This window comes from Echiichthys vipera (assembly GCF_963691815.1).
Source record: "Echiichthys vipera genome assembly, chromosome: 2".
Classification (NCBI taxonomy): Eukaryota; Metazoa; Chordata; class Actinopteri; order Perciformes; family Trachinidae; genus Echiichthys; species Echiichthys vipera.
In genome coordinates this window covers 10,467,755-10,478,859 of record NC_139827.1, presented here as the reverse complement: position 1 = coordinate 10,478,859, position 11,105 = coordinate 10,467,755, and the positions used below count along the sequence as shown (strand labels likewise).

The 11,105-nt window shown below is 40.6% G+C and overlaps 1 protein-coding gene across 1 annotated transcript in view; it reads right to left on the bottom strand.

Annotated features, from left to right (window-relative positions):
• lrba (LPS-responsive vesicle trafficking, beach and anchor containing) overlaps window positions 1-11,105 on the bottom strand; it is a 196,666-nt gene that overhangs the window by 11,880 nt on the left and 173,681 nt on the right. The window contains 5 exon segments of the mRNA XM_083933277.1: window positions 169-336; window positions 3,234-3,389; window positions 5,030-5,095; window positions 6,588-6,765; window positions 8,592-8,681. Coding sequence (XP_083789403.1) covers window positions 169-336; window positions 3,234-3,389; window positions 5,030-5,095; window positions 6,588-6,765; window positions 8,592-8,681 — 658 coding nt within the window.

Below are 11,105 nucleotides of genomic sequence, written 5' to 3'. Positions count from 1 at the left end.
CAATCTGTATGCAGGAGGCCTGGCTTGGTCAAACGATACTAGTTGTTACTTTACAGAGGGAGGCCGTAAATCACAGAGTCACAACTGTCTGGGAGAGAGAGCACTCAGAGAATACCCGTGTGTGTGCGTGTGTGCTCACATATCGGGCGGGTTTGCCTGTGTACTTACTGCCTGGGCTTTCTCCAATGCTGTTGTGCTTTCCGTTCCAGTACCACAGCAGCAGGGTGGCATCTCTAGAGCCTGACAGGACGTAGCAGTCTCCTCCGATGTATGACTCTGAGCGAGCCAGACACGTCACCACGTCACGATGCCCAAACACTATCTGAGTCAGTTTGCCTGCAAAATATAGACATAAGTATCAGTATCCACTCATTTGTGAACAAGAAAGGAATTATGCATTTAGAAACAACATTTGAACGATGTAAACTACAGTTGCAAATTGCACTTTAAAAACTCCATATGAAGTTATCGCTAGTTCTCTGGAGCTCCCTGCCTTGGGTTTGTTGATCAACTGTCTGCTTTGCTGGTAGTTCTACAAGATCCACACAAGATCAGACATCTACTAATTCCCAGACAAGAATAAATATTTGTTCCAACTCTATGTGTGTATGAGTGTGCGGCTGTGCACACGCAGTGCGCTCCTTGTGTATATATAAAGAGGCTAATTGCTGTCAGATTTCCAGACCACAGCTCCACTGTGTAGCTGTCTAATACTCATTACACTCCTCATAGTGTGACCTCTGCAGTCAAACAGTGGATAGTTTGCAACACATGACATTTCTGCCTGGGTGTCAGAATCTCTGTCCATCTGATAATTGAGCTGTATCTCACTGCAAAGATGAGGGTTGTTAGAAAACTGGGAGGGTCACTGACTAACTTCCAAAGAAGAACAGAGACATCAAAGATGTTAAATGTTTGACATCTTTATAAACAATGAAAATAAGTAATGATGGCTCCAGCAATAATGGCTACCATGCAGCTCATACTGAACACAGAGGCGGCACACACACACACACACACACACACACACACACACACACACACACACACACACACACACACACACACACACACACACACACACACACACACACACACACACACACACACACACACACACACACACACACACACACACACACACACACACACACACACACACACACACACACACACACACACACTAAATTGGATGTGTGTGCACACAGGCGTATGTGTTTTGTGCACGTGTTCCAATCAAGTCATGTAATTGATAAAATCCCTCCGTTCTTTAACCTGGGGGCTTTTGGGACCACGGTGGCAGCTGTTGAGCGTACGCGATTAAACCGTGTTCACGTTCCAGTCGCACACCCTGGTGGCAGTCACACAATAGAGCCATCTCTGTGCTCCCATCCCTCCTTCCCTCCCTCCTCTATTAAAGACAGGGAGGCCCTGGCCTATAGAAATTGAATCAGAGTCTGTTGAATAGATGTGTGCAGGATTCTGAATGGGGTATTGGGAGAAGAGTTGAAGAGCGGAGGCGCAGAGATGAAGCTTCCGACAGTTTCATTTACGACCCCTGACCTGAAGCCGTGTGTGTATGTGTAAAAATGTCTGCATTGCATGTGTGCATGTAGAAAATCAGTGGTATTGAGGAATATAAAATGCAACTGTGAAAGACTATTATTCAAGTTTGGTGAATATTTAAAGGACCATATTGTACAAAAAAAAAAAAAAGGTGACATTTCCGTGTCTTTTTTATTATAAAGCAGGTGGTGCTATATAAATAGTCCACAGAGAAATACACACAGCAGGTACTCAGACACTGTGCCTTTAAATGAGCCATGAACAAACTATACTACATGTAGGTAGAAAGTGCAGTTACAGTGCCGTTACAGTCATTCCCCAGCTGGAATGACATTGCAGAGACGCTTAGTTGTGCAAATGCAGAACACCCTGAAACCACCACTACAGGTATGAACCTAGGCATTATATGGGGTCTTTAAAATAAACATATTTCAATATATATAGGGTTTACTGAGTTAAACATTATGCAATGGATTCTTCCCATAATTTACAATTACAAATACATTTAAAAGAATGGACTCGACACAATGGCTTAAACTGAAACACAGTTTTATGACACAATTGAAGTAAGAAAACTGTCTTTAGGCATATTGGGTTACAATACACCACACAGGCCTTAAACTGGCAAAAATAAGAAGAGAAAATAAAGATAGCCCTAACTGGTAGAAGAAGATATTCTGTAAATTGATATCAATTCCACTGGTACAGTTACAAAGCAATGTGGCACGGTGCAGTGAAGTAGAGCACCCTGTGGCCTAACAATCAGCTGAGACTGTTTTGTTTACAGTACTCAGATTCTAAAGTCTGCTAGCGGCTGCAGTGTTCATTGCACTCCACAATACAAGAGAGTGTTGAACAAAATAAAAAACCTTCTTTTCAAGATTTTTTTGGTTGTTCTTAGAGCCTTCCTAGTAGTGGAGCTAAAATGTGTCCTGAGGATGGTGCTAGAGGAAAGGCCATGAGGTTTATTAACATAAAGAGGTTTATCCCTTTAATAGCATGAAGGTGACATTTTGGCCTGAGGGGTAAAACGAGGGAAACTCCTGGAGGGTCTAAATGAAGAAGAGTTCATCCTCTGGGTAGCATAAATGTGCTCAGTAAATTTCACAGCGCTGAAAATAGACTATTCAACATTAAAGCAGGAAATACATTTTTGCAAAAAAAGCACACCCTGATGTGGCCCATGGGGTTCATGCAATTATGTGCGAGAGGCTATGCAGCAAGTTAGAGATATGTGAGTAAATTTGTTCTGTGTAGTGCATTTGCACTTTATGAGCTGAAAGAGTAAGGGTTGTATTTAAAGTACAGCTATTCAGAAATTGAATTTTGGCTTTTTTTAGTGTGAAAACACTGAAGGCAAAGATCTCATGCCAAGAGTTGGTGTGGTAAATATGCATATTGAAACTCCAAATATGGTTAACCCAAATTGTACAAGGATGTATAGTTAATATATAGTGATGGTTGCCTTATTTTGACATTAAATATTAAATATCAAATTTGCAGAATGGCAATCTAGGTCTGTGATATGTCTAGGTCTTGGCTAATGCATGCATGGGACAAAAATGTAAGGACATGATTTGGCATATTTTAAATACCGTGTTGAAACAACAATCAATCCTGAGGATAAGATGGCTGAGGGGATTAAATGTACCATGATTATACAGTACCTGAATCAGTGGAGTAAACCCGGAAGCTCTTGTCCCAAAAGCCGCACAGAAGGATGAAGCGGTTGTCAGCTGTGATGACGAAACACTGCGAGCTGATCTGAATGCTTTGATCCAGCAGGTCTGAGATCTGTCGGCGATGACTGCCCACATTATTTGCTGAAGAGAAAAGAGGAAAAAGGTAAAAAGGTTTACGTGTTGGAAAAGTACAGATACAGTTTGCATATATCTGCAATTTTCAAAGAGCTCACACTCCAATGCACTGCCACTTAAGTTTCAGCGCACTGTGCAAAAGAAGATTTGTGAGAGAATACATAAAACATCCTGGATGTTAAGTTTACAGGATTTCACATTTTCCGTGAGGGTCGAAGAGTAATGATAGAGCGAGCACGAAATATGCACAGCACTCAAGTCAGAACACACACTGCAAATTCATCACGGTTGTGTAATTTAGCCAATGGTTGGTTAGAAAGAGAATTTATTGACATTCTCTCTTTCTGTAAGTGGTATCTTTCTTCTTTTCTAGAGAGATGTGTCCACTGTGAAGTATTTCTTATTTGGTGGGGTCACAAGCCTCGAAGAACAGGTGTCAGAGAAGCTGGTCGAGCATGGCAATTGAGAAAGTCCAGCATACATGTTACAACCAATATTTCAACCCATTTTTTAACATTTCCCAAAGCCATAGTTGGCTCAACGCTCATCCTCAATTTACTGTGTTTAGCCCAGACTCCTCCTGGAATGCAAACAGTGAAAATATATTACTGACAAGCACTGAAATCCCCTCTACCTCCCCCGAAACACACACACGCAGAAAAATGATTATATAGTGCATTATTCATTCTTTGGTGTGAGAAATGACGACGAAATGTGAGAGAAAACAACAGTGTCAAGAAAAATACTAAAGATTTATAGGATCAAATTAGCCTGAAAAGTGTGCTCAATGACAAATAACACACATCCAGCTATCGTAAAAATATGCAATCGAAATACTGATGCACAGAAAAACCTTTCTTTTATTCTGCCTCTGAGGGAGAGACATTCTGTACGTGCAGATAAAGATGAATACGCGAGACTAAACCCTGGTTATTTTCAGTAGTCAAGTGTTGAGAAAAAAAATGTGTGGAAATGGTCTGTTGGGAATAAGACTGACCACAACATTTACAGAGAAAGAACAGCCGCCCTTGCGAACGTGAGAGGCTGCAGTGGAGCGACGGAGGCAAAGGCGGGAGCAGATAGAAGTGGCTTGTCTCTCCGTGCTCCACCAGTGCATCCCATACATCACTGCAGCCCGGCACTCTTCTCCTGCTCATCAACAAGTCGTGAAGGATGAGAGGCGCCCATATTGTCCTGACAGCCGTCCGCCGTGCATTCTCAATCACACATTATTACCACATTCATATTCATTTCCATTGACACGCGTCCTTTCCCTCCGCTCAAATTAAACCAAAGAGGATGCAGAAAGGGAGGGAGGGAGGGAAGGGACGATGGAGAGGGAGAGAGAGGGGGAGTTGATGATGAAATGCCGGCCTAGGCCACAGCTCATTGCATTCCAATTTGCATGCAAATGGTTTAGTATGAGAGCAGGGCCTATATCATGAGGAGTGAACTGGGGCAGAGGCTGAGAAACAACTCTAATCTACTGTCCAGGGACACGGCGCTGCAGACTGCCATGAGTCACCAAGATGCCAGCAGCATTCATACACAAATCCAAAAAAATAATAATTTCATGCATATATAAGCCCACACTGTGAGAATATACGTGTGGATGGACTCTTTTACAGTCATAGATGACAGCGTACCTATCAGAGGGTCAATTTCCACAGGAAGTTGGTACTGCTGGTCCTGCACCGTTGAGCTCTGATGACCTGACAGAGAAGAAGACGGATTGGATTAATATTGTAATCATGTGGCCTTGTGAAGTAGATGCTGGCTTTCAGTTCATTATTACCATGGTGAAAATTATAACCATAAAATCACAGTGTCACCTGATGGCCCAAGAGTTCTCTTGCAAATTACACATCAATTATTTCAAAGAGCTACCAAGGCCACAGAGAACATGACTCTCTATGCTAACTTCAAGCTACAACATGCATTTATTTGCTCATCCAACCTGTAACAATATTTTTGTAAAGTGTGTGAAAACACGGTACTAACAGACTTATGTGTGTTCAAATGTAAAAGCAGGAATAAAAAAGCTTGACTTTTGACAATGATAGCTCTTGATTATTTTCATTATCAATAAACAGCTTTTTTTTTTCATGATGTCTGAAAACAGTACAAAATGTCAATCACAATTATCCAGAGTCTAAGTCGACATCTTAACATTTTTTGTTTCCAAAACTCAACGATATTGAGTTTACAATGATATAACACACAGAAAAGTAGCAATCCTCAGAGTAGCAAACATTTTGCATTCCTTTTAATCTGAGACTCCTCTGGGTTGGACTTTAATCATTATGTTGTGATAACTGTAATTTTTTTTTGTGATTAACTGATTAACTTTTTAGTCTATAAAATGTAACAAAAAAAAAAAGTCTCTTTATGACTATATTGTCCAAAACCAAATAATATTCAATTAAAAAACATTGTGAGAGAATGTTAAATCTAACATTTGAGAATCTGACTTAAACCACATGTGCATTGACCATTAGCTTCAACCATTTTAAAAGCAAAAAATAAAAACACTGTGTTGTTTCCAACATGCTCATGAACAAATTCTTCATTTTTATTGTTGGCATAAATCCTGTTGGTTGAACATCTTTCCATTCTCATCAAGCACATGAAGACTCCAGTAAATCCACCAATTAATGAACTACTTCTGCCCAGCACACGTCTTGTTTATTATAGTAGCTCACTAAACCAATTAGGCTAATCAGTCTGGTCTGTGGTGCGCATGAATGAGGTTGTATATACCAAATCAGTCTTCATCCTCATAAATCCAGAGATATCAAATTTAATGTTTCTTCCAGGGGCAGGATGGATGTTGAGTAAATAAGGTTTTGTGAAGTGAGAGGCTGATGTATGGAGGTGGACGTGAGACCTAATGCTGGCTGCTGCATGTGTCACATTTGATACGGCTATCCAGTAGACACAGTCAACTGTCTCTGAAATCAACGTCCATCCAATAAAGACGAGACGGGTCAATTCTTGCCCGGGCAAATTAGACGCCGAGTACAGAAGAAAGAGATGAACCGAGGGAATGTGAAAATAAGTCTGTGGTAGCAAAAGATTGTATTTGCCTGCCTAAATACTCATTTGATGAAGAATCACAGTGGTGTAAAATCATAACGCAAGTAATTTTAATTTAATGCACCTTTTTATAAAGACGATGATGAGCGACGGGCAAAAATCTCTTACCTGTTAAGCCGTGCCACTTGTTGACAGCAAAGAGGCGGTTGGCGGTGACGGTGATGATGGCAGGTGAAGTTAGGCCTGGCTGGGTGTTGGCCGCTACGTGGGTCACAGGAGAGTTGGATGGGAACTTCAGCACCATGATAACATCCTGCTGCATCTGCTCCGTAAACATCAGTGGGGTCTGCAGGAGAAGATACTGTTCAGGCCCCCAGGACGGACAACGGGACGCAGGGAAGAAAGGCGAGATATGGAGCAAAACAGATAAAGAGCAAAACCAAAAGAAAAGAGAAGCAGCCGCGGCAGGTGTTAGTGAGGAGAAAACAGAGAGAGAGGGAGGAAAAAGAAGGACAGAGAGAAAGTTAGGAAGCTTGAGCAGGATTGCAGTAAGCAGCAATAACACTTGGTAGTACAGATTGGAAAAAGAGTCACGGTAAAAGCCAAGAGATCACTTTTGAAACAATAATGAAGGGAAATTAGGAAAGGAAAGAGTTTCGAAGAGGAAGAATACCATCAATATTATTCCACTATAATTTTAATAAACGAAAAGCGTTCTTTTAAAAGTCCACTTTCACTGTGTGATCTGTGTCAAATGATGCATGTGCAGTGCTTCATGTGCAGAAGCCTGATATTTCAATGAGGGAGGCTGGATTGATGTCATTTTAAGAATCTTTACAAGGTAATGTAAAAATGTAGCCTTCCTGTCCAGAGTATTTTTATGTCTTAAAATGCGTCTGGAGGGGATCTTGAAGTAAACTGAAAGTGAGCAGTAAGCAGTAATCATAGAAATATTCAACTTTATCACAAATAAAATATAAGTTGCCTAACATTAAACTTGTTAGTTATACATATACAGAAGGAGAAACCAAATACATTGCAGTCATAACAAAAAGGGAGTTGCATTGACCTATCGGACTGTTTCCCTTGTTAGACAGGAGCTCATATACAAAGTGTTTGTACTAAGCAGCTTTAACATAGAACCATGTTCCTCCTTGCATGTAAAGAAGAGGAACATCAGTGTTAACATCGGGAACAGACCTGAGTAAAGCCAGTGTGTCTGACAGCTAACCAGACGCACTGACAGTATCATTACCACCCGCATGGGCAGAAGCCGACACTCTGACAACACACTCACATGAGAGAGGATGGAGGGAAAAGTAGAGAGCATGAACATGTAAAAGCAAAGAGAACAGGGTGTTCTGAAGGAATACTGAGGGGTGGGGAGGGTTAGAAAACTGTCTGAATAATGGCGTCTGAATATTATGTTTGAAAACTATGTGTGGTGGAGTAAAAATAAAAACATTTAATAGGAATTTGCGCATGAGTGAGGCAGTTTTCAAAGCCATAGCTTGAGTTTGTGTCTGTGAGTGCATGTGTGCGCTGGGTGGTAGTCTACAGCCAGCTGTCAGCGCCACAGGGACACCACACTAATAGGGACTCATGGGGCCTTGGCCCATCACAGGCAGGCACACTGACTGCACTCCTTGGCCCTTAAAAGCCGTCACTTCACTGCTGCTGTTCATTGCTCTCCTTCGCTGATCTCCTCTGCTTGCAGCTCAGGTAGAAAATCTGGCTCAGACCCAGGTTTTCCCCTGCATACCTCTTACTAAACACACATGCACACAAATGCTTGTGATCTTTCCCTTTCACACACACCTCTCTAATGATGAGAGAGGAGATGCTTTCAAACCCAAGACTTTATTTTCCCACAGTTGTAGATGGATAAAGAGAAAGTAGGAGGTAAATGGAGGATGAAAAGAGTGAGTCAAAAATTAAAAAGAAGAATTATATGAAGCAAAGAAGAGTGCTTTACATCAGGGCACACCAGGAGTCAGAGACAGCCTTAAACAGGCAGCACAATAGTTGATACTGTAGCTCAGTTGGCTTCTGACCAATATTGTATCGTAGTATATTTAGACTAAAGGATTACAGATATAGTTGTTTATGTGTGTGTGTGTGTGTGTGTGTGTGTTACTGTTTGTGTGCATGTGCTGTATGTGCATTACTCACCACTTGCATGGCTGAGCTTCGGGGTGGGTGTGGCTCGATGAGCAACTGGCAGGGGGTCTGTCCAAAACTCCTAATTTGAGACTCTGCAGCCTGAGGGGAAAAAGAAAGGGAGAGAGAGAAAGGAATGACAAAAAAGAAAAGAGAGAGTTAATCTTGCAGTGTTGTGCTTCAGAGTTCAAGAGGCAAATACAAGTTTCATAATGTGACTGTAAGGGTTTTTAAACTTGGTGTAAAAGATCATATCACACATACTAGGGCAAGGCAATATAGAAGAAGATTTCTATCACATCAGAATTGCTCGATATCGTGACGGTAAATCTGTGAATACATTTACAGTAATAGATTAAATAACCACATGATGATGTGTGTTTTCGCTAACCGAAAGAAGTAAATTCCCGAAAAACCAATGAACTACATTACTTGTAAATAAACTGTAAATAACGAGACAGATACCTCAGTAACAGTAAAAACAGAAATCTGACTGACCAATTTCTACTGTTTCATGGTTTATATTGTCACATCGGCCGACCCCATATTGTATCATAAATTATATTATATTAGAACACTCAATAATTTAAGATTACTGCGTCTCAACAAGAAGAAAAACAAATTAATAAAAAAGTGCAGCATCTGGGAAAAATGCATCCATTTGCACACACACACACACACACACACACACACACACACACACACACACACACACACACACACACACACACACACACACACACACACACACACACACACACACACACACACACACACACACACACACACACACACACACACACACACACACACACACACACACACACACACACACACACACACACACACACACACACACACACACACACACACACACACACACACACACACACACACACACACACACACACACACCAATTTATCCTCCACAGCCACACACAGAATTAGAGGGAGGCCGGGACGACGGGCTTGTAGGCTGGTTAGGTGGTGTTAATGAAGAGGTATAGGACCATAAATGTCAGAGCAGACGCCGGCCGAGCAGCTTCTGGACATCATCACACAGCTCACTGTCAGGCCAACTAGCACGGGACGAAACACAACCACAGCACAGTACACCACCGTATCCCAATACTCCACACTACGACACTATCACCATCTACAATCTGTTATAATTACCTGCTCAATATTGAATTTAATTGGTGTGTATGTATGTAAATAACCATTACATTTACGCCGACCAAGATGCTTGTTATGCACAACCTCAGCATCTTTTAAATCCCTTCTTAAAACTTTCTTTTATAGGAAAGCGTTTATGAATATTTAACATGTTGCTAGGTTCTATCATGACTCCCGGGCTTTTTAATATATATATTTCTTTTTCAATTTATTTTTATCCTTCAGTGTTTATGTTTATGCCATGATCCCACTGTCTCTGTTATTTACTGTTGTTGTGGAAAGCACTTTGTTGAGAAAAGTGCTATAGAAATAAAGTTTACTATTATCATTATGCTAGTTTAAAATAAATAAATACATACATAAAATGCTCACATTTTGAGAAACTGAAACAAGAAAATGTTTGTGATAAAAAAAACAATACAAAAATAAAAATAGTATGAGAAATTAACACAAGAAAAGTGTTGAATGTGCAGGCAAAAAACAAATCTAGAAAAATGACAAAACACAGAAAACAAAAGAATACAACATGAGTGTCTGTTGGAATCTGTAAAACACCACCAAGCAGAAAATATTTCACACAGTCTGATAGATGGTTTATAAAAGGGACAGGCAGAGAGAAAACGGCCAACACAAAATTATGACAGCCCCGTCAGTATGTTGGTGTGCACTATGACTGGCTGTGTGGGAGTGACAGCTTGTGTGTGTGTGTAGGCTGAGACGTTTGAGCCTGACTTGGCGAGGCCTGTGAGAATGAGCTCATGGTTGAGGCCTGCATATGGTATTTCCATGAGAAAAAAGGTTGGGAAGTTAGGCTTCTCATACCCATTGTCTGAAGCTAACCAGAGACCACGGAGGCGTAAAGAAGGAGCAATTTCAACTGTCTATTGCGAGGTTTCATCAGCTTCTTTGCTGCACAAAAAAACAATTCTACATACAAAACAGACACCAATACTTTACAGTCAATACTCTTATTTTTCTCAACGCTAAGTACACTTTCATCACTCTAATAATTTTGAAAACTTTGCTTTCCCCTCCATTGTCTTAAACAATCCTAATTTAATAATAATTTCTTTTTTTTATCTTTTTGAGCAGAATAACAAGATCAATCTTCTGAACAAATTGTTTACAAATGTTTCATGTCACACGATAAGTACGCTAGATGAAACAGAAAAGAGAGTATGTATCTGATGCACTCAGGCTATTAATATATGGGAAAAAAAACAAAAACAAATTATAAACTGGATTCAGAGTCCATGTTTCACAACATGATGTGTTGCAAAAACACAAGAGGAGCACAGATTTAGTCAGCTATGAAACTTTTAGAGGAGAGTTGTTAGTGCCTGTGGTTTT